Source organism: Cheilinus undulatus, linkage group 11 (assembly GCF_018320785.1).
Source record: "Cheilinus undulatus linkage group 11, ASM1832078v1, whole genome shotgun sequence".
NCBI classification, from domain to species: Eukaryota; Metazoa; Chordata; class Actinopteri; order Labriformes; family Labridae; genus Cheilinus; species Cheilinus undulatus.
Window position 1 is genome coordinate 7,871,842 of NC_054875.1, and position 25,005 is coordinate 7,896,846.

The following is a 25,005-nucleotide window of genomic DNA, read 5'->3' on the forward strand; positions in this document are numbered from 1 at the left end:
GTTTGTAATAACTGCCAATGAGTCTTTCAATTCACTGTGGAGGAATTTTGGTATCACTGAAGTATTGATAAGGGCCAGTCCCATTTCAGAGCGGTAGCTGTGAAAACCTTTCCTTAAGAAATGAGACCCTACTTGATTTCTGTTCATCATCACACATTGCCGTGTTGATCGTCTCCATATATTTATACAGTTAATAACCCTGGTTTACATGCGTACATACTAAAAATACAATCAACTCCCATCCCTAGCAGCTAAAGACAGAGAAAACACAACTGTTGTATTTTCTATAATCATTTATAAATGCTGACAATATTTAGATTTGCACATCTCCTTCGTTGTCTGTTGTGCCATTTTGCAAATGCGTGGTATTCATCATACTCCTTGGTTTCAAGTGTAGTTCTAAAAGGGCCAATCCCATTACTACCTCTTAGCCCTTCCCTTTCGTCTATCCATTCTCCTTGTTCCTTGAAACAGAGTGGTAAAGGGTAGGGATAAAAACCTTCCCTTAAGAAATTGGGCGCCACTTCATTGCTGTCTATCATCACACACTGCCGATAAACATCAGAGGTGACAATAAAGCTTCGACCATCTCTATGGATCTCTGTGTTGATCTTTTCTATTTATTTTCACAGTTTATAGCCCTCGTTTACATGTGTACGTACCAAAAATACAATAAACTCCCAACCCTAGAGGCTACATATTGAATATATGAGAAAACACAACTCTTGTATTTTCTATCATCATTACGCTGTAAATATTTTTACATTTACGTTCCCCCTTCAGTGTCTGTTGTGCCATTTAGTAATTGAACACAGTGTATGGTGGGAAATTCATCATACCCCTTGGTTTCAAGTGTAGTTCTAAAAAATCTTTGTTTCAAGGGCTATGTAGCCCTCAGCCCTCAGCTCTAGCCCTCGATTCAAAAGAGCATTGGGACACACCTTCACCTGACATGAACACGCGAAACCAAGGGGAAGGACTAAGGTAAGAGCTAAGGGGTAGAAATGGGATTGGCCCTAACTCAGACACATGTGAGGGTTTTCCAGCTTGAACGGCCCGTTTAAGGTCATGCTACAGCATCTCAATCAGATTTAAGACCAGACTTTGATGAGGCCGCTCCAAAATGTTCATTTGTGTTTTTTAAACCATTCAGAGGTGGACTTGTTTGTTTGTTTCTGATTATTGTTGGAAATTCTCCTTCAGGATTTTCTCATAGAGAGCAGAACTTATTGTTTCACCAATCACAGCAAGTGGTCCAGCTCCTGGAGCAGCAAAGCAGCTCTAGACCATCACACTACCGCCATGTTTGACTGTTGCTATGATGTTCTTTTTATGGAAAACTGTGTCAGATGCCAGACTTCTAAAAAGTTTAGCTTCTGTCTCATCAGTTCACAGAATACTTTCTTAAAAGTCTTGGGGCCCATTAAAAAGTTTGTGTCAATGTGAGAAAGGCCTTGAAATGTGAACACTGACCTGAACTCTTGGTTCTTATGTGACCTCCTGGATGAGTCGTCTATGCACTCTTGGAGACATTTTGGAAGGCCAGCCTCTCCTGGAAAGGTTCAAAACTACTACAAGTTTTCTTCATTTGTGGGTAATGGCTCTCACCATGGTTGGCTGGAGTCCCAGAGCTGTAGAACTCACTTCTGGCTGGGTTTCTCATCTGTTTTTGCATTTCAGATGGCGCCATGATGTGTTGCTTTCTGAGATCTTTAAGCCTACTTCACTTTGACAGACAGGTTCTATTTATGGGATTTCTGGACTCAGCAGGTGTGGCAGTGATCAGGTGTGAGGGTGTGGATAGTCAAACTGAACTCAGCTTTCCAGAAAATATGGTTAATCTCAGTTTAGTCATGGTTTACCAAGGGGGCATTTACTTTATCCACATAGAGTGAGGTAGGTTCGGATGTTTTTCTAATTAATAAATGAAATCGACATTTAAAAACTGCACTTTACATTTACTCAGGTTATTTTTGTCCAATCTGAAAATTTGTGATGATCTGGAACACCTCAGTGGGACAAATATGCCCCACTATTGCCTGTGGTGTTGCAGCTTTGGGTTAGTATCTGCCAGCTTTGAGAGAATGAATTAAAAACGGACTAAATAAACACAAAATACAGACAAAAAGCTCTGTCTTTGCATTTCAAATGTAGAGCATTTAAGAGCCTTAAGAGGTCACTCAAATTGTATTTGAAGCCAGTCTGGTTGCCATATTAAACTCACTTAGATCAAAATACAAACAAAGCTATGGAGCTCAGGTGGGTCTCAAACCTCTTGGCTAAGAGCTACAGCATGCTGGCTTGTTGTCCTGTCAGCCTCACTATAATGCATAACATAATTTAGACTCTCCGGTACACTTCAGATTTTTCATACAGCTTTTATTTTATTGAAGGACGGTCAATAAAGGCGCCGATCTGTTGTGATTCTGAAAAACCCCGTTTACTGAGCTTACTTCGGTCTCCTTGAACTCCGGAAACATTGCTGATTTCAAGTAGCAGATTAAAAATAAGCTCCTCTCTTATAAAATGTTGTATAAATGGTCTTTCCTGGTCACGGGTGATAGTTGGGGGTTTGCTAACTTCCTGTAAACCCACGTCACTCCTCTCCTCAAAGACTGTTAGTTTGTATTCAAAGGAAATCTTCTGTAGGCGAGTCAAGGACTTTTTATTTAACATGAGTCTGAATGGTTTTCAATTCCAGCCTCCCACCTTCCTCCGCTGTGGTTCCCTCTTTTTATATCGATCCCACTGAAGCTGCTCTGGTGTTATGAATACCATTAAAGACACTAAACGCCTGAAAATATCAAGAAAATACAGGAGCATCAGGGTGGAATGGACATATAGGGATGCTTTCACACTTCTTTTTCTGTCGTCATTTCTTTGCCAATATGATCCTCATAAGAAAGGAAATCTCCAGAATATTACAGGCTTAGCTGCACCTTTTTTCAGTCTCTTTTCTTCAGCATTGTTTCAGATAGACTCTCCAACAGACATAAAGTCAAATGCAACTCAAGTTCATCTGCTAATTCTGTCTTTATTCTATGGAATAATATTTAAATTGTTTAAGTTCAGTCTCTTCTTTCCTGTAGATCCCATCTAAAAAAAAATAGCTGGTTTAGCAAGAAGTGTAGCCCAACACAGGTTCAGAAGCAGGGCTGGACAATGTGGACCGAGGATCATGTTTGCATATTCTGTATGTGAATGGTGATACATGACATATATCTGAAATAAGCCACTGTGCCAGATGATACAAATGACACATGTAAACTCAAGAAAAAGTTAACTTTTCCCTTTTAGACTGAGTCCAAAAAGTTAAACCTACGCATATTTTAGATTTATCTCATATAAAGTGAAATGTATTGAATGGTTTTTTTTTTGTTTTTTTTTAATCTTGATGATTACAGCTTATAGCTCATGAAAATTTAAAAATCCACTATCTCAAAATATTATAAGGACAGAGGCTGGAGTCAGTGGATCAAGATCCACCACACACACGTGGGGCCAGGAAATGGAGTGGCATGTTCCTAGTTTTGAGCCAATCTTGAACCACAGACAACGTCAAAGGTGTCTCACCTGGGCTAAGACTGTTGCTCTGTTGTCCAAAGTCCTGTTCTCAGATGAAACAAAATTTTGCATTTCATTTGAAGATCAAGGCCCCAGAGTCTGGAGGAAGATGAGGCCCAGAATTCATGGTCCCAGAGTCTGGAGGAAGACGAGGCCCAGAATTCAAGGTTTGTGGAGTCCAGTGGTTCCAGTCTCCACAGTCAGTGATAATTTGGGGTCCAATGTCATCTGCTGTGGTTGTCCACTGGTTTTTATCAAGTCCAGAGTTCACGCTGTCAGCTGTCTACCAGGAGATTTTTTAAAAACACTTCCTTCCTCCATCTGCTTTATGTAGATACTGATTCTCTTTTCCAGCAGGACTTGGCACCAAGATAATTATGCTATTACTATTCTGTGCTGACAAAACTAACTAAAATAAAATAAAATTGGAGACAAAATCTCCTTAGTTTTAATCTTTGGCAGCAGCAGACTGTCTGACACGAACACCCAGGCCCAGAGAGAGTAAAGTAGTCTGACTTCACACAATAGTAAATTTTAGGTCTTGAGTTGTATACAAACATAAAAATTGAATAAATAAAATGAAAAGTGAAGAGCCCTTTTGGGTCTGACCCATGACAGGTGCCTCATATTGCTTAAAAAATTAAACTAACACTAAAACTAATCAAAACTAAACTAAAACGAAGTATTTCTTCAAAATCAAAACTAAACTAAGAAACCAGCAGGAAAAAATATTAAAGGTTAAACTGAAATCTACAACAAAAGGTAAAAACTAAATAAAAATAAAAACTAATGAAAAATCCCAAACTATTAAAACCTTGCTTGGCACCTGCCCACACTGAAGCCAAAACTACCAGGAACTGGTTCGCTGTCTATGGTAGTACTGTGCTTGATTGGCCAGCCAACTGGTCTGACCTGAACCCCGTAGAGATTCTCTGGGGAAATGTCAAGAGGAACATGAGGGACCCCAGACTCAACAATACAGACGAGCTGAAGGCTGCTTTCTGAGCTTTATAATGCCCCAGCAGTGCCACAGGATGATCGCCTCCATGCAACATCACAGATGCAGTAATTTGTGTAAAAGAAGTTCCAACCAATTACTGAGTTCAAAAACATAATTTTCCATAAAGTCAACATTTCTGACAAATCCTTTTTTATGATGTTTTGTGATATTCATATATTCTGAGAAATATTTCACTTTGTACGAGATGAATCCAGAATGTATGGAAGTTTTATTTCTTGATATAAAATCATGATATTTCATGATATTCTAATTTTTGAGGTGCACCTGTATTTTTGTTGACCTGGTATCAGAAGAGTATCAGTATCGTTTGATTTTTACTGATAGAATAAATACCCCTGATTTAAATAAAATACAGAAGATAAAAAAACAATGCAGTTATAATTTCTCCATGTAGTCTAAATATTTCAGTGGTCAATAGGAATAGAAGTTTGTGGTTCTTACTCTAAACTGTCGTTCAATGGCCAGATGAAGTCAGAGGAAACATAATGTTATTTCAAGGCAAAATAAACCAAATAGATATAAATGATCTACTATACTTTAAATTTTTTCATGCATAACTGAAATAAACTGTCCCGACTTTTCTTCCACGCACTGGAGACAAAAGTGGAGAGTAAATGATGTGTAAAAATTAGATCAACAAAGAAAAGCAAAAATTAGAGTGCTTTTTAAATAGAGTGTCATTTTTCCCCCTGACAACCTCGAGGCTCTGAGATGAACGATCTGTTTGCATAGAAAGTTTAGTCTGCAAAATAAAGTTAGATTATCAGTGGCAGATGGATGCAGACGGGGAATTTAATGTAAGGAAGAAACAGGCTCTGCTCTTAGGAAAAATCAAAGCCAGTACAACAGCAGACTAATGCAAAGTGAAAATAGTATAAAACATTCATATACTGTGTCAAAAACAAGCTGAAGAACAAACCACAGATAGAAGCAAGAGCAGAATAACAATAAGGATCCAAGAAAGCTACGGCTCACAGCCAAACAAGCCTCAAACAACATGTGAATATAGGAGGAAGCTCAAGAAGCAGTGAACAACTGTCCAGTCTGCTAACTCATTCACAGCGCCAACTTTATAAAGAGGAAACAGGACAGGGTCTTTCTCACAACTCTCACTGCCTCCAAAATAACCAAAAGAATAACACCACAGGTTTCAGCATGGGGTCAGTCTACTCAGACTGCACAGGTGTCTCTGTTCACACAGCAGACTCTGCTCAGGTAGAGTCAAAGGCATTGATGCAAAACAGACTTACTTTAACATGTAGAGCAGTCCAGTAAGTATTCAGCAAACTAATCCAAGTCAGGCAGGAAGGAGGCAGTCAGGAAAAAGGGTTTTAAATACATGAGCACTTCCTCTTCTTTTACAGCAGGTGACATCCAGCACTGAGCTGCATTACTGCCACCTACTGTGTTGGGGTTCTATGGACTGAAGTGACTACCCAGTATAAAAATAGACTTCATATCTGCATAAATCAAATTAAATTAAACCAAAAAAGCTTCACTTGAAGTCAACTTAATCCTCGCCTTCAACAGTCTGCTGAGTGGAGCTTTTTAGGTGACTGTAAAGCCCATTTCAGACTGGCTGCGTGTTTTGCTGCACATGTGTTCCACACGTGTCTACTCCAGCTCCTGCCGGGGTGGCTTTCATGCTAGGCCTGAGTTGTCTGCGTGATGCCTGCATATACAGTGCTTAACAAATTTATTAGACCACCTAACCCTAACCAAAGTCAGGTTTATGCCACAGCTACTCTAAATTAACAGCATTGGTAATTATCAAACTCATTTTTTATGTTTCTGCAATGGTTAATACACCAATATGTAGAAGCTCTTTAACCCAAATCATATTTTTAATGCTAAAATATAATAATTATTGTTATACATGAATTTTCAAATTTAATGATTTACAAAAAAACCTGAAAAAATAGTAAAGCACATTATTATTTCTTGATTAATATGTCACATTATAGTTATTTACTTGCATTCCTGAACAGAAAAATGAGTTTTAGCGGTTGAATGTTATGCTTGATTCATTTCTGACTTCTCAGAGAAGCTCAGTGAGCCGGCTCAAATTTGGATGAATTCAGTTTAAAATTCCTCATTCCTGTTCAAAATGGTATAACATGGAGAGTTCAGTGAAAATGAAAGAGTCCGCATTAAAGCACTTCATGATGCTGGATGGTCTCTGAGACAAATATGACAGGTGGTCTAATAAATTTGTTAAGCACTGTACTTGCTGTCACGCTGCATGGCAGCACAGGGGTTAGCATTGTTGCCTCACAGCAGGAAGGACCCTGGTTTCTGTGCAGACTTTGCATGTTCTCCCTGTCCATGCATGGGCTCTCTCCAGGTACTCTGGCTTCCTCCCACCACCAAAGACATGCTCATTAGGTCAACTGATCATTCTAAATTGGCTGCAGGTGTGAGAGTACCTGTTTTTTCTCTCTATATATCAGCCCTGCGATTGACTGGCAACCAGCTCAGGATGCGCCCTTCCTCTCGCCCAATGACAACTGGGATAGGCTCCAGCCCCCCATGACCCCCAACTGGATAAGCTGTGTGGAAAATGGATGGATAGACCTGCTGTCACAGCCCCGTCATTCTTCATGTTTCTTCAGTTTGACCTCAATAACCCCCTACAAGGGACTGGAATTAGCTTATAGTGGAAGCGTGCCAGAAAATATTCAAAGTAAAAGCATTCTGTGCAAACAAATGGAGTTTCTTCAAAGAAATGCTAAATCAGGGTTTTACTGAGAAAATAGGTTAAAAAGCCTTTAAAACCCTTAAAGAGGTAAGTTAGACTGGTTTGCCTTCCATCAATAGCAGAAGTCCCGCCCCTTCATGGTTGGTTTTACTAGCTGTTTGCAATGGCTGCCTCCAGTGTGGTGATTAGCTCAGATGTAGCTACAACACAGCAACAGTTTTATCAGAAGTGGACTACTCTTCTGTATGAAATAAAGAGTAAAACAACAATAAACATTTTTCATTATGGGAAAGTTGGCATTGGTTTGCAGGTGGGGTCAGCCGGTGTATCCAATGGCCGCTGCGGTAGCTATTAGCTCAGATGTAGCTGTAGGAAAGTGGCAGTTTAATCAAATAGTTGGTTAATCATATTTACTCTGACAGGATTTGACCTTTTCTTCTCATGCAGTGTGGGGCATTCCCAAATAGGACACCATCAAATCACTGTCATAAGAAGAAATACATCCATCAACATGTTTGTTTAGTGAATCATCACCTCATGCATTTTTAAAATGACCTGCATGAAACAGACTTTAACTGTAAACAAGTAATCCAAGTATTGATCGATCGTCGACTCTCTGATGACCTTTCCTTAACGTTGTCACATACAGACACAAACATGCTGTACAGCTCTACTTTCTAATAATTGCTGCAATAAACTAATTTGTCTTGTCAGGTTAAATACATTAATAAAATTGCACTATCCTCATTTGGATCTGATGAATGGACGACTTCTCTTCCCTCCTGCTGAAGACCGGAGGGAATTAAGATCAATCCAATTCAGTAATTGTCTGATGATAAATGATAAGCCGTGTGCACTCAATTAGGATTAGTCTGGTGACTTATTTTCTCCGGCAGGAACCAATAAATAGATTTGTCTAGGCTTTTTTCATATTGTTGACCCAGAATCACGGCATAGTAATCACCATCTTGTCCCATTATTTTTCTCCACATTGATTGTTTCTGTTTTAGTGTTTGCCTCCTGATAAATTCAGAAAAAAATGCCATAAAAAAATAAAAATCAGCAGCCGTGTTTAACCGTAGCCTCTCAGCTTCCTTTAAAGCAGGGTTGCCATATTTGACAGAAGGGAGCCATCCCCCCAGGCTGTGAGTTTAATTGAATTAACTAAAATGAAGATCATCTCTTATCCAAACCTCAGGGGATGGGGGAGGAGGATTTTGGACAAAGTGATATCATCTGTCTGTTCGATAGGGTCATGAAAGGCCACAGAGGGTGCTGCTGTCTCTGGTATGAATTCAAAGAGCTTTGTCAATCAAGTTTGATCAAATTTACATCTCTAGGTCTCTGGAATACCTGAAAGTAGTATCTGGGCATTGTCAAAGCAGCTCATTGAACATCCACATCACCCCGCATTAAGATTAACCTTCATCAGCGAAGCACTGCCCCCAGAAAGCCACAAGCAACCACATTATGGAAAGCTACCATCAGGTAGTTCTACTGGTACACTCTTTATCAGTAGTACACAACAATATCCTACCAGTAGGGGAAAAACATCTGCTAGTGACTGTTATTCAGCATCTAGTAAGATGTCTGTCCAACCAGCTCAAGCAGAAGTTTGTCCAAGTCGGCTTTATGACACACTTACAGCCCTCTGGCCTGAACCAGTAAGGCTAAAGTCTTACTGTTAGTGCAGGTGAGGCCTAAAATGCCCACTAGTACTGGTAGAAGGGTGTTTGACCTTAGGAGTAGTGCTAGCAAGGCTTAAGATGCTTACTGCTACTAGTAAAACCCAAAACATCCACTACTACTAGCCTTACTGGTACCAGTAGGCATTTTAGATCTACCTCGTGCGACTAATAAGACTTAAACCCTGTCTCCACCTCCCCTGTAGTTTAGGCTTGACTAATGGTGATCGTCATTTACTATTATGTTTGTATCATTATCTGCTACACTTTCCAGTGTCTTGCTTTCATTTTTTACTTCTTCTATAACCCCAATTCTAAAAAAAGTTGGAACACAGTGTAAAATGTAAGAAAAAACATAATGCAACTATTTCCAAACCCTATGAATCCAAATTTGACATCAACAACATATCAGATGTTGAAACTGAGACATTTTACCATTAAATGAAAAATATTAGCTCATTTTGAAATTGAAGGCTGCAACACATGTCAAAAAAGTAGGGACAGGGCATCCCTGTCTTCTTTTATCAATAGTCTGTAAACATCTGGGAAGTGAGGAGACCATTTGCTGGAGTTTTGGGAGAGGAATTTTGTCCCATTCTTTTCTGATGTAGGATTCTTGCGCCCAAACAGTCCTGGGCCTTCTTTGCTTGATTTTTCATGTTATGATGCGCCAAATGTTTTCCTTTGGTGAAACATCTGGATAGGCATGCCAGTTCAACACCTGGACTCTTCTACCATGAAGCCATGCTGTTGTAATGGATGTAGTCTGTATAAGCTGCCACGCCATAGGCACTAATGCAACCCCATACTATCACAGATGCAGGCTTGTGAACTGACAACAGGCTGGATGGCTCCTCTTTGGTCCACAGGACACTGTGTCCTTGGTTTCCACAACAAATTTCAATTTTTGATTCATCTGACCACAGAACAGTTTTTCATTTTACCTCAATCCATTTTAAATGAGCTTTGGCCCAGAGAAGACAGCAGCATTTGTGGATTGTGTTCACATGAGGCTTCTTCTTTGTTTTATACAGCTTTAACTTAGTGCATTTGTGTGGCAGGACGGACTGTGTTGACAGACAATGATATCTGGGAGAGTTCTTGAGCCCATGCAGTGATTTCCAGTACACAATTCTGCCTGTCTTTAATGCAGTATTGCCTATTGACCTTCAGTACAAAGAGATTTCTGCAGATTTTCTGAATCTTTTGATTATATTATGCACTGTAGATGATGGGATTCATAAAGTCTGCAGTTTTACACTGAGGAGGATTGTTTCTGAAATTGTTCAACAAACTTTAGATGCAGTTTTTCACAGATCGGTCAATCTCTGCCTAATTTTACCTCTGATACACTCTGTCTCTCTAAACTCATTTTACCAGTTAACTTAATAAGTTGCAAAATACCCCTGCAGCTGTTATTCAGTGGCACCACTTACTTTTCTAGCCTCCTGTTTCCCCATCCCTGCTTCTTTGAGATGTGCAATCAAAATCAAAATTATCTAATATTTTTAATGAAATTATAAAATGTTTCAGTTTCATCATCTGATATGTTGTTTATGTTTCACTGTGAATAAAATATGGGGTTATAGGATTTTACAATAGTTGCATTCTATTTATATTTACATCTTATATAGTGTCCCACCTTTTTTGGAATTGTGGTTGTATTTCAATCCTAAATGGATAATATCTCTTAACTTTTCTTTATTGACTTTTAAAGTCACACAACACTCCTCAGCTCAACAACAGTGGGCGCTGTCTGATGGGGCGGGGCCTAATTGTTATGTAACTAAGCCCTTAAATGTGATTGTATAATTAGTCTAAATTGTGATATATGTTCTCCAGTGTAATTTACACAGCCATGTAGCTCTAACTCGGTCATTATTATGGACCTGTGTGTCTCTGTGTGCGTGTTACAGATGGAGAAAGGAAGGTCACCCCGTCTGCCCTTGGTGGACATCGATAGCGTTTTGCCAATGTTAACTAACACTATATCTAAATAAAATGTTTACATGCAGACCAGAGGAGCGGACTCAAACAGCTGCTGCCAAGGACACAGGACACATTTCACCCTAATGTAGAAAGTCATTTAAAGCAAATGAAGGCTTTACATCTGATCTGGTCTCATTTGAAGAAACAGCCTGAAAGAACATACACATTTAGAGTCTAATCAGCTCAGAGGGCATTAGAGGCATTTGTTTTTATAAAGAGATGAAAAGAAACTGCAGATGTGCAGCGTGAGGCTGCAGCTTATTGCATTCCTGTCAGTGCACTCAGTGGTGAAACATGTTAGCACACATACCATTACCAAATGCATACAGTCCATCTGTTTCTGGCCTCTCCTCCGACAGGTCCCTCGTAACAGTCAGATCAGTAATGGTTTCATTGATTGTCGGGGTTTTATCATTCATCACCAAAGGGTCAATGTCCTTCCTCTATGCAATGATGCTGTTTAAACATGAATCTCTCATCTTTGACTAAACGTCCCACGCAGAAACGCTCCAAAAATTAATGATAATGCAGGCAAACCTTTAACCTGGATGATTCATTTTGGTGTCTTGTTAAATTCATACTGCAGAATGTGGGTCTCAAACTTGCACTCTCCCTCCAGGCTGTGTAACGATTGCATGCACGTATTCACTGCAGCATAGATTCAGTTCCTTGTCTCTGCTGGTTGTTTGTCCTGCTGTCTGAGCTTAAGGTGGTCAAGATGTCTGCTATTCCCCAGGTGCTATGGAGAGTAAATAAGCTCTATGTGCTGTGCCGCCGTCATCTGACTTTTATTAATGAGCCAATCAATTCCTATTTGTATCACCCTTTCAACTGAAATCCGGGCCTCACAACACTTAACAAATTGGCTGACCTCGGGTTGAGCGTGTGGAATGGGAACGCTCCTTTACTATTTCATTGACGTTAGTCTGAGGTGGTTTAATAGGTTGTTAAATAAAACGTGTCAGGATATAGAAGTGAATAAATCAACTTTTCGCTGATGTAAACATGCTAAAAATTACAGTAGCATAATTAAGACTAGAGGGCCAAATGTGTGCTGGAAGGCACAGAGGTTTGTGTCTTGAAAGTCTAGGGTTATTTTTCATAGTTTGACATCAGCCTCTTTATTATTTAGTAGAAACAGTAGATTCGTTTTCCTGAATGAAAAGGACAAGAATTCAACAATGGCTGTGTCAGACTGGGTACGTGTTGAGTGCGTCATTGTTACAGCTCTGCTATCACCATTAAATCTTTCTCACCAGGCTGTATGCTGCATGTTGGCTACATCTCCCTGCCATTACATCCCCATCTGTCCTCAAAAGTTTAACCTCACTAAGACCCCGTCCACATGGAGACGAATTCAGGAGTATACACAAAAGTTTTTGAATGAAATGCTTACCGTTTCGTCTCGGTTTCGTCCCGTTTCGTGGACAGCATCTTTCTTGAAATGATTACGTCATACATAGGCGTAGCCGACTTACGCCTCATGCACTGTTGACCCAAAACAACAATGGCGGATTACAGGGTTGTGTTCGTGCTGCTGAAGCTACTGAGCTTATTATGGCCTTTACAGCAAAATCTGATGCTTCTTTACTGCCACCGAAAGGAGCAAACTCCAGATGTTGGAATATACACCGAAGCCTTATCAGTAGGTCCGTGCTTATGCGGACATTTCCTGAAACAATCATGTATTTACGGAAAACTTTTTCAAAATGAAACGGAAATATATCATTTTTGTCTCTGTGTGAAAAGAACCTTATTCTCCCTAAAAGTGAATGCAATAATGCTTCATGAACACACCTAGCTGTTGAGCATCAACCACTGATGTAACTCTCATGCTGAACAATGAGGAGGACAAGCGACAGCGCATCTTGTACAATAAAAAAAATAAAAGTGAACCCAGGTCCTTCAGTCTGTTTAAACTTGTTAGCCTTTCACTGAGAAAGACAGCGAGTTTTTCTCGTTATCTGAACAACAAAAGTCAGAGTCTTTCAGTCTGTGGACCTCCCGGTCTCACTGTACACTTCGGAGGCCTGGATGTTGACTGATGGCCAGAGGCATCAACTCGACTTCTTTGTTACAACTTCTTGCTTTTGGGTATTGTTGGCAAGACTGTATGTCTAGTGCTAACGTGCTCAGGAGAGCTGGAAAGAGCAGGGTCCGTTAACTTTACACTGGAATGGAAGTTGCACTTTTACAGGCACCTGGCACAATCCAGCTCACCACATACTGGGTGTCCAGGACCCAATGGGCTGGTGCAAGGGTGACCATGTGCATCTTGGAGGGAGCACCTGGAGAGATGGGACGGGCACAGGCCTGGATGGCCATCAGGATGCCAGAGCAGTACAAGACCAAGGCTGACATGGCAAAGTGCTGAACCGGCATATGCTCCCATACCTGACCTGATGACCCACCAAAACTGAAGACTGAAGCTACATCTATTTGACTCCCTGTGGAACAACTGATGCATCAAATCACATCCCTTGGCACCATTTCAACACCCACTACCCCAAATAAAAACCTCTTTTAAAACCAGTGACAGGTATGGTTGATGGCTGCCACACCAAGTCTGAAATGTCTATGTTTAACCATAGCTGAGGTTGTGTTGTCAACAGCCTTTTGAAAAGACTATAAGCTAGAGGGTCAGAGTCTTACTAACTTCTACACAAGGTCAACTGGAGAGAGGTCAAGTAGGAACTACCCTGGTGGCAAATTCCTGTGGTTCGGCTAAATGAACAGCAAAGATGTCCATTCAGAACTGAAGGACGCCCAAATCCGGGCCAAGTGTATGAAAGCTGAACCGTTACAAAGCCAGGCCTCCCCCAACCCCTCAAGATTGTACCAACTATTACCTGATGCCAGGGGCTTCACTTACATCAGAGATCCTGAGGAGAAATTCCCTCCCTATATATGGTAACATGCATGCAGTTGCCATGCTGCATCTTAGTCAAAGGTGCCAGATAAATGCCATGTGTCCCAAAGTTCACGCCATCAGGGCAGCTGAATGGGCCTCACCATCCAGTATAGCTGATTCAAACATAGTGTGATAAGAGCAGTAGGTTAGTTTCCTTGGCTTTTTCCTCATAATCCACAAATAAAATGGCCCCCAGTGACCACCACAACCCTTACAGCCTGCCACTTTGAACAGACCCAGGCTCTCTACATGCATGCTCCTGATAGTGATAGTGCTGATACTGTCTACCCACCATATGGCTTCTAATGTCAGTCTCTCACTCTCATGAGGGAGGAGAAAAATGAAGAGAGAAGAAACATAAGGACAGTAGGGAAGGCAAAGCTGCAGTGGTTGGAAGAAACCCCTGCTGGGTTTGGCTGTGTGCACTTCCTCCCCTTAGTCCAACGTTTTCCTGAGGTAAGATAGAAGAGAGGAGAGATGAAAAAAGGGGGGATAGATGTTTTTCTCCTATGGCTCCTAATTGGCTCCATTTCTCCTCATCCAAATCCACTGACTTGGTTTAATTGCCTCGTCTGACATCTCCTTTACTGTCTTTTGCAAACTCTGTCCATGCACTCCCAATTCTCCTAGTAATGAGAGTTGATTGTGCTATGAACCTTTTAGACCTTTCTTCTTCTGGACAAACCCAAACTCTCCGTCCTCACTGTTCAGATTCTGCCGTCAGATTTGCATACCTAAACTTTTTTCTTTCATGTGCTTTCTCCACAAAGTTCTTTTAGGACACTGTCACTACTATAAATTAAACTTTCCAGGAGTTTTCAGACCATAGCGCTACGTTGGCCAAAAGTTATTGAAAATGAAGGAAATTTCAATGTTACAGCACTTATGAAGTTAGACGTTGTTACAGCGTTTTGTTTGTAATTGCCAGGATATATCAGGAATACTTTACTGGGACCGTATTCATGAATGGCATGTCTCAAGGATGAATTAATTAGACCACTGATGTCAAACTGACTGGGTCTCATAGTCATCCCTTGCTTGTGAATGCAATATCTCAAATGTTGAACTGAAGTCCACTCTGACTAAAGGACACACAGCTGAGATTTTGAAGGTTCAAGGTCAAGTCGAAAACCTCCCAAGACCCTTTTCATGACCCACCACTGTACTTTCACTGTTCGCTATGGTGGCAAATTTGACTGAAAGAATAAAAAGTTAACCTTGCAAAGCAGATGGATTCCCTGTTTCCGTGTTTCTCACTGTTGAATCCATCTTGCAAAGCTCCCATCTGAACAGTCTGGGCCCGGCTAGAAAGTGACAGGACCAATCAGTGCCGAGTTGCAGTACTTTCAGGCCCAGCGGAGTCATGACGTAAGCAAGCACTGAGAAAAGGCCGGTACAATTATGGCTGAAGAGATAAGTGTGGATGCTGCTAAAGCACCAGTTTTATCAGAACTTGACAACATTTCTTCATTAAAGGAAAGACAAAGAACAGCAGTGAGTTGTTTTCTTTTCAAAAAGACAAAAGTCATGTACTGACATGTCTACAGCCATGGTTCACGTTATGCAGTTCTCTATGGAGTTTACTCCTCGGTAGCGGCTACGACATCATGTTTAGTTGCTCTGATTGGCCCGTAAAGATGTGACGGACCAAATGTTCATCAAATCACCCTTGGAGTTTTTCTTTTTCAAAGGCTCCGCCCTTTCTCAAATGCCATCTATAGGAGGTTTACCAGAGGGATGTGTGAAACAAATCCATCTGGCATGCCAGGTTAATAAAAAGTAGCAGAATACATTTTTTTTTTTTTTCACAAACATACAAGGCCAAAATCAACCCAAACCACCAAAGCTGAGACAAACTTGAGTTCCACACAAGAACTTTAGGCAAGTATAAAACCATGCTAATTGTTATTTTTATCCCTGTAAATGTTGAACAGTTGAACAACTTTATTAGACTGGCGTTGCAGCATGTAGCCTTTATCAGAGTCATCAAGAAGCATCAAGATAGTTTAAAATGGACTGAGGCAGCATGGAAAACTGTTCTGTGGTCTGGTGAATCAAAATTTGAAATTTGATTTGGACACCAAGCACACAGTGTCCTGTGGACCAAAGAAGAGACAGATCATCCAGCCTGTTATCAGCACACGGTTCAAAAGCTTGCATCTCTGATAGTATGGGGTTGCATCATTGCCTATGGCGTGGGCAGCTTACGCATCTCGAAAAGGACTATCAATGCTGAAAATTATGTAGAGGTTTTAGAGCAACATTCACACAAAGTCTCTTTCAGGAAAGGGACAGTGCTGAAGCACATACCACATCCATCACAACAGCATGGCTTCACATTAGAAGACTCCTGCTTGCAGTCCAGACGTTTCACCAATGGAAAACCTTTGGTGCATTATAAAATGAAAAATCCAGCAAAGACAACCCAGGACTGGTGAGCAGCTAGAATCCTACATCAGGACAGAATGGGACAACATTCCTGTCCCAACACTCCAGCAGCTGATCTCCTCACTTCCCAGACGTTTATACACTGTTGTTAAGAGAAGAGGGGATGCCATAGAACGGTAAACATGGCCCTGTCCCTACTTTCTTGAGATGTGTTGCTGCCCTCAAAGTCAAAATGAGCTAATACTTTCTATTGAGTGCTAAAATGTCTCAGTTTCAACATCTGATGTTATGTTCTAATGTGACTAAACTATGGGTTTATAGGGTTTGGAAATCCTTGCATTCTGTTTTTACATTTTACACAGCAAACCAATGTTTTTGGAATTGGTGCTGTAATTTCTGCTGCTTCATAGTACACAGCGGTTATCCTTTGTGAGATGAGCTGCTGGAATAAATCTGACTGACACCACTGTATGCATTTACCACAGTGAAGCTCTGTAGTGCCATCTAGTGCTGCAGGATCGTTGTTACACCACAAGCCTGATAAACCTTCCAGTCTTATTTCAGAAACAAAACATAAAATTTGAATTTAAAAAAACAAGGCACCACAGGGATGCTAGTTTCAGTGATGTACAAAGTTTTATTATTGAAGAAGGTGCAGTTACATGACGGTGTTGAACTAAGAGCTACTGTTTCATGTAAAACCCGACAGGTCCTCTCTCTTTGGGTTGTACAAAACATGCCAGCAGGTTTGTTCTTCTTTTTTATGAAAATATGAATTATGGATCTGGTGTGAACAGTCTACCGTTTATTCCAGCGATGATGTTCAAACATTGGAGATGTTTTTTTTTCAATGACTCAGGGTTAGTTTTAACAAGAACTGTTCATGCTTCAAATGCCCCTATGAATCCCATGCTGTAAGTATTATCTGTGACTCATTTGTTTCCACTAATAACAGCTCTGAGGCCACAGGATCTCCTATATAACACTTGAAAATGTTCACACACGAGATATCTCTAATGATTGATTTTTTTTTATACTTTACAAACAAATGGTTTAAGTGAAAAAGGCCATTTACTGTCTCTAAAGGATAGTTCTTGATTGCCTTGCTTGCTTTTTATTGCATTTCCTCATTTAGTGCAGGTCTGACCGAGCAGCAGGAGTCTAAATGATTGAACTATGCATTGCAGGCCAAATATCACATTTCCTGTTGTGTGATTTACTCAGTACAACTTCAACATGTCATGTTTGTGATAAGAATACAAAAATGACATGGTAGCCCATGTTGTTCCCATATTAAACATTTTCCTTTGATTGAAAGCATACATAATTTGTTGACAGAAAATAAAGCTACTAAAATTAGTAGGCCCTGGCTTCATTGATGTGTTTCAAGCAAAGCCTAGTAAAGAAATTAACATATCGTAGCTTAAAAACATTCATGCACGCACAGTTTCATGTTTTATTCAACGCTGTGTCTGTCCGTCTATAGAAGAAAACTTTTGTGGGATTTTTCTGCCGACTTTTTGCACGTATCGTCCAGTTTGCTGCCTGCACAACACAGTCCTTAAATCAATAGTTATCATGCCATGCTGCAGGTTTGGTGGATTTTTAGACTTGGAAGGATTTGCAAAATTCAAGGGGGAGTTTCTCCGTAATATTTAGTGAACAAAAGGCTAATTTATTAATGCTGGAAAGCAAGCATGTTTTCTTTTAGTCTGCAAGAATCTAATTGGTTATCAAAGCTACGGTTTTGGCATCATAACATCTCATGTCATTCAAAGGTAAAGAAATCAAGACACTAGGCTAACAATGTGATAAGACTAGAAGTCAGTCAGTGTAACAGAAGACATGTTCAAATGCACTAAGGTGGTTTACAAACTAGAAGTAAAATGCAAATTTAAGTGTCATAAGTAACTTTCCTACAATCTTCAGTACCTTAACGTACCACTAAATTTAACAAAATAGTTTTTAAGCAATCAAAAATATTCCTAAAAAGCAGTTTTTTCCTTTTAAATCAGGATTTTGTGCAAATAAATATCAAAGCATCTTGTGTAAAGTGAAACATTACAAAGAAATAAAAGTGATAAAGGGTAATTCTGTTGTTTTCTAAGGACATTTTTGTACCATCTTCTCTTTAAACAGCTAACCATAGCCATTCATTAAAGAGATGAATCAGTATTTTTGAAACAACGTTGGAAGAGGTACTCGCCAATAGTCAGTATGTTTGTTACAGGAGATGCTGGTTAACTCAGGGACAGAACAACAGAACAAACTAACATTATAGCAGACTGGTGTGTGATTAGAAAGAAAAAAACATCAATCTGTCCATGCATTTTCTTCTGCTTAGCCAGGGCTGGGTCTAAGACTGAGCAAGTCTGTTTTTCTTTTTAAGTTGTGGAAACAAGTGTCCAGAGTTTTAGCACTCCTTTAGCACACATTCATACTGTTTACTCTGGAAGCATGAGGACCAGAGAGTTAAAGACTCAAAAGGTCCGAACCTGATGAGATGGAACTTCTGAGGATCTAGAGGGCAAAAAGGGCCTCACGTTATCTGTCTGATTCAGAGCACATATCTATGAACCTTGAGAGGTGTGAGTGGTACAAGCAGTGCATCTGGATCTTTCTGGATCAGAGGCTACCAGCAGAGTATGTATTAAGCCGGGGAACCCGAGCCCTCTGAGACCTGCATGCACAGAAATACAAAGTATAAAATATAAGTCTTCTGTCTGGTCAATGATCAAGAGAAATGATCAGAAGTTTATATTTGATTAACACTTAAAGCCTTATTGTCCTTGTGATTCCATAAAAACATTTATAGGGGCTGATACATTTTTTTGGCAGCACACTGGGAAAAATCTGCCAGATTTTGCAACCCCCCAATTTTTTAGGTATAATAACACTATCATAACTCAAAGAAGTCCAAAAATGGGCTGAGAGAAGGTTTTTCAGTGTCTTAATAGAAATTTATCTCTACACTGACACATGAGCTCCACAAGGTGAATGCATCTCTCAGGAGAGAAGACAGTCTGCAGCACTCACCATCCAGAGATCCCAGCTGTAGCAAACACTACCATTTTATTACATTCCTTTTATGTCTAAAGACCAGAAGAGGACAAAACAAGAACTAAACCAGAACAAAGATCTGCCTTCAAAGTGAGCATTTGGCTTACACTTTTGTTTTTCTTTCACTTAAAGAGCTGCAGAAAGATAGAACCTGCTGTCCATATGATATGTTTAACTGGAAAAAAAAAAGTGTATGTTGAAGAGTGCATCTGGGCTGGAAAAATTAACATTTTACCATTATTACGCTGCATTTAACAGATTATCTTACAGCATTTTTAATCAAATAAAAAGGATCTCAAACTTGGATAAAGTATGATCAAAATTCACATTCAGTCGTACTCTAGAGACCAAAACAGCTAATGCGTGGACTGCTGGAGGAAGAAAAAGTTTGCCATGTATGAGGGCTGAACAATTTGCAAAAATAATTTAATTCAATTTTTCCTCCAATGTTGCAATTATGATTTAATATGTGATTATTATTAGGTTCCTCATCTTATGTATTTTTTTTTTTTAAATCCAAGCAAAAAATCATTCTATATTATAACCTACATTCAGTCAGGTCCTCTCATCATACATTTAACCATTTCAATGCTAAATGGATGGAACAGTTTTACTCGCCAGAGAAGGCTCTGCTCTAAAGATGCTCCCTGGGTTAGTAAAGCAGCATGTTTGACTTTCCTGAGAGTGCATAGCTAGTACCCTCCATATGGATAAATACATTTAAGACAATGGATGCTGAAAACAACAAAATTATTTCAGAAACAATTAATCCATAGTAGCATGAATCTGAATATGAGGGTGCAACTTCCTTTCAGCTAAAAAGGAGGCAGCTGGGGTGGGACGTTAAGTTTTACCAGCAGCATGGTGCATCAGCATTAATCAAGCAGGGATTAGTAGGAATAGACCTCTGTGTTGATAGAAAGAGCTGTGATCAGCTGTGGGAGCTTGGAGGGAATAATTTATTTCAGCTGGGTATCAGCTGATGGTGGCTGGGGGTATGAATAAGCTCCATCAGTATTAGACATAATGAATTAGGGCAGAATGAGTGAAAAAATAAATCTACTTGCAGTTTTTTTTGCTCATATCACAAATTTGTTATCAGTTGCTTTATTGAAGGGGATTATCATTTTTATGTTACTTGTTTAGATTAAGAAAAACATACAGAAAACAATAAAAAGAGGATTTTTGTAAAACATTCTAAAAAAAAAAAAAAACCTATGTTTGCATGATGTGCATGAAATCTCTGCTGCTGCTGCTGCTGCAAAAAAGATTGCATTAAACTGGTATTTTTGACACATTTAAAGAAATATTGCAACTTCTGTGATGTGTAAATCGCAGCAGGCCATATTGTGATTTAATCTAATTTGCAATTAAATGCCCAGCCCTTCTATGTATTGTGCTAAAGCAATGCTAAAACAAAGAGGCTTGAAATCAATTCAATTTGAAGGAACAATCATACCTGCGTTTCACTACATAGCCAAGCTTCTGTGCCTTCACTCCTACCAGTTTCTCCATAACGGGGCGCTGCTGACCAACATCTCCTGTGGCTTATATACTGATTACTGCCAAGTATCTCACACAACCCCTTCTCAAAAATACCAAACTTCCCCTTTAACCTTAAATGGTCTGTAGTAGCGTTGTCAGCAAAAACAGTCAGTCATTTGGCTACGAGTTCTTATGCCAGGCCTTTCGCTGAACTGAATCCCTTTCAGTACAAGGCTCTCTCCAGGCAGAGGAGTCCTCCCTGACCTACTTCAGCCCTGGCCATGCCCTCTCTCCTCCTGACACCTCTCCGGTGAAGGACAGCGGGGAGGGAGCGTACAGGTCGGAGTCTGTGTCTGATTCTCCCTCAGCTATGAAGGGTCTGACCCGGGCACAGAGTGAAGGTCCCGCTGCTGCTTCAGTCCCTGCTGCTGCTGCTCCGCCTCCTGAGCCTGCAAAGAAAGATGGTCCAAAGAAGTCCTCCTTGGCCTGGGAGATGCTGAAACCGCTGAATGAGCGCTCCAGCTCCTCGTGGTCAACAGACGGGATGGATAGGGACGTGTCGCTCTCCACGGCGGTAGCATCCTGCTGACACCTCTGCCTCCTGTGGCGCCTCCTGCTCTGGGAGCTCTCTCTGCCGCTGCCGCCCTGACCAGAGGAGGATCTGTCATGGACGGGCGGTGGTGGGAGGCGGAAAAGAGTGGGCGAATGATCGCCACCGACTGGTGAAGGAGTGTTGGCCACACTGCTGTTCCAGGCAGGCTGGCTGAGAGGGTGCTGCAGCTGATGCTGCCAGGAGGTAGACGGCCGGCTGTGGCTGGCAGAAGGAGTGCCCACTGAAATCACCACAGACCGACCCAGCAGAGGATCTCTCTTATCCAAAGACCCATCAGAGCACGGGACGTCTGCAGGCGAGCATGACTTCACCTCCTTCTCTTCCTTCACCTCCTCTTTCTCCTCCTTCTCCAGCTTGCTCTCCTCAGGGCTGTGGTAAGGCGGAGCTGGATACGGCTCTTTGGAATTGAAAAAGGCCTCTGTTTCTGATCGGGGGATACCCATACGCTGCACGTACACATTGACCAGGAAGTCAAGTTTCCTGTCCATACAGAGCACCTGGAAGGAGGAGATTATAATTACTGTGACCTCTGCAAATCTGTCAGAGAAGTTCATCTAAACCCTACAGAGAGAGAGTTTTACTGAGGCCAAGACCACTTATTTGTAGTTTGAAGGTTTTTGAAAGAATACAGTTGCATATCACAAAATCAGAATAATGTGAAAAAGATCCTATTATTAGAAATCAAAACAATCAGTGAAACTTTCATATTCTAGATTCCTTCTACATTAGATGAAATATTTAAGCTTTTTAAAATAGTACAGAAATGTAAAGCGTTTAACAAGAATGTTTATTATTACATTCAGTATTCGTCAGAGCTCAGGGTGCAAAAAATTCCTGCATCAGTGCAGCATTTGTATTTTTTAATCTCAGAAATGTCCAAATTTATTCTTCAAAATTTCTAACTTTAATCCAAAGAAATCACGATTTTTCCACAGAAAATTGGCAAGTTTTTAACTGTCAATTGAACAGTGTAATATAATAAAATTAACATTTTTTTTAAAGATTTTTTCGGAAGTCTTTTTGCCTTCATTTTGATAGGGCAGCTGAAGGGAGACAGGAAATATGGGGAAAGGGAATGGGGGAGGAATGTCACCAAACAGCACCAGGATGGGGAATCAATCCTGCAACCTAGTGCATCAAGGACTCTTGCCTCTGAACATGGGCCCCTGCTCACCAACTTTAATAACAGAAATCTAATAAATGGACCTGAAAATGAAGATGAAATAAACAGTCCCTTTAAAGGTAGAGCACAAATATGGAAGGTCTTTTGGCTATAAGTTATAAGGTCTACTCAGGTTTTTTGGTTCTTGTATCTATTGTGTTTCATTAATATACAGTGCTTAACAAATTTATTAGACCACCACCCAAAGTAAGGTTTATGCCACAGCTGCCCTAAATTAACAGCATTGTTAATTACCAAAATCAGTTTTTAGGTTTCTGCAATGGCTAATACACCAATATGTAGAAGCTCTTTAACCCAAATCATATTTTTAATGCTAAAATATAATAATTATTATTATCCATGAATTTTCAAATTTAATGATTTACAAAAAACCTGAAAAAAAGTAAAGCACATTAATAATTCTTGATTAATATTTCAAATTATAGTTATTTACTTGCATTCCTGAACAGAAAAATTAGTTTTAGTGGTTGAATGTTATACTTGATTCATTTCTAACTTCTCACAGAATCCCAGTGAGCCGGCTCAAATTTGGGTGAATTCAGTTTGAAATTCCTCATTCCTGTTCAAAATGGTAAAACGTGGAGAGCTCAGTGAAAATAAAAGAGTCCGCATTAAAGCACTTCATGATGCTGGATGGTCTCTGAGACAAATATGACAGATGGTCTAATAAATTTGTTAAGCACTGTATATATATATATGTTCTACATTTTATATTCCAAAAAAAGCACTAATATGAACAAAGAAAATAATCATGTTTATGTCTCTTTTTTAAATAGTATGACTTTTTGCCAGGGACCCAATAGATCAGTGCTTTTCAAACTGCGTTAAAGACACACTATATACATACAAAATAGCCTCTTTAAAGCATGTTGCAGTAACTTAAGTTGTCATGAAGTTGTAGTAATAAAGGATGCCTGTGCAAATGAGATAGCCATGGTGCACAAAGACCTACCTCTGTGCCTTTCCACACCATTTGAGAACCGCTGCTCTAGATTCCCACTGTTGACTCCAGCTAGACATTAGTAGTTATTTCAAGATATTCCCCTCCAGGATTTAAATATATTGATCATCAGATGTGTAATTCTTTTACATGTGTAACAATTATCCTTACCTGTTTTTCCACTTTGACCAGGCGTCCCATCATGCTAGGATCGTCGACTGCCTCCCCATCAGGTTTAGCACCTTTACCAACTATCTGGTCAACTCTAGTATTTGGGAAAATTAATAACTGATATTAAAACCATTTTATGATATATAATATTGACTTAAACTAAAGGAATTCATGATGCCTTAGTGTGAATTACTGGAAATGAGGTAAAGGAAACACCTATATTGATGATTCTTGTCAATATATAAATATGTTTTGAATGAATGGATGAATGTGAAACACTCGAGCATTTCTTAGGATGGACTGATTTGAAGAAGAGGATGAGAGTACATGCTGTATGAGATCAGGCAGCTTTTCATTAAACAACAGAGGGGGCCGTCTCGTCTTGGGCCAAAATGCATCACTTTGCATGCTTCTCTTGTGCTTCATGCTTCATTTCCATTGCATCCTATGGGGGAACTCTCCCTCTGTCTCTCCTGTATGAGAGCAAGCAGATATGACTGTCGAACCCCTGTTGAGTCAGACCGTATGACGAGGCTCATTATCAGTCAGTGAGAGCGCGGTATGATGTCTCACTTCACTCCTCCTCTAGATGAAGTTTGATATTATGAGAATTTAAATCACTGCACATCATCCTCATTTGTTTCTTAAACATTTTATCGATTCTTTATGGTAGAAAATCATTAACCCTTTCATGCATGTTGATACAAATTAAACACATGCAACTTTTTTTCCCCATAGAATGATATTCTATGAGAGTTTCATATGTGTCTGCTATACACAGAAATGTTATGTCTTGTATTACATCTTATATGTAATCTATAACCTGTCCAGTTCAATTAAAAATGAACAAATATTTTAGAAGGAAAAACTCTGGTTGCATAAATATGCATATCCCTGACTAATGCTTTATTGGGAACACCTTCTGATTTAATTATAGCATTCAGTCTTTTTGGCAGGAGTCTATTAGTGTAGACTATCTTAACTTGAAAGACTTTACACACTCATCTTTGAAAAAAACGGCTAAAATCAGCCAGATTATAAATGCATTTCCCGTGCACAGCCCTCTTAAGGTCACCCCAAGTGTTACAGCACGGTCCAAGTCTGGGCTCTGGTCGGACTGGTCCAAAACTTTTACCTTTTTCTTGTAAAGGCATTGTTTTCTAGTTCTGGATGCATGTTTGGAGTCATCATCACCTTGAAAGTTGAAATTCCTGTATATTTTCAACATTCTAGCAGACACCTGAATGTTTGGTACCAAAACTGGCTAGAAGTTGGAAGTGTTCTTCATCCCCTCCAC

The 25,005-nt window shown here is 40.0% G+C and overlaps 2 protein-coding genes across 2 annotated transcripts in view; both read right to left on the reverse strand.

The window, feature by feature from the left end:
- LOC121517533 (neuronal acetylcholine receptor subunit alpha-4-like) overlaps positions 1–5,901 on the reverse strand; it is a 98,447-nt gene extending 92,546 nt beyond the window's left edge. The window contains exon 1 of the mRNA XM_041799368.1: positions 5,836–5,901. The gene's annotated coding sequence lies outside the window, so the exon portion shown is untranslated. The remainder of the gene's footprint in view (positions 1–5,835) is intronic.
- Positions 5,902–20,607: 14,706 nt separating this feature from the next.
- Positions 20,608–25,005, reverse strand: part of LOC121516988 (potassium voltage-gated channel subfamily KQT member 2-like) — a 55,170-nt gene continuing 50,772 nt past the window's right edge. The window contains exons 15-16 of the mRNA XM_041798462.1: positions 23,709–23,802; positions 20,608–21,911 (exon numbers count right to left, since the gene is read on the reverse strand). Coding sequence (XP_041654396.1) covers positions 21,066–21,911; positions 23,709–23,802 — 940 coding nt within the window. The 3' untranslated portion in view covers positions 20,608–21,065. The remainder of the gene's footprint in view (positions 21,912–23,708; positions 23,803–25,005) is intronic.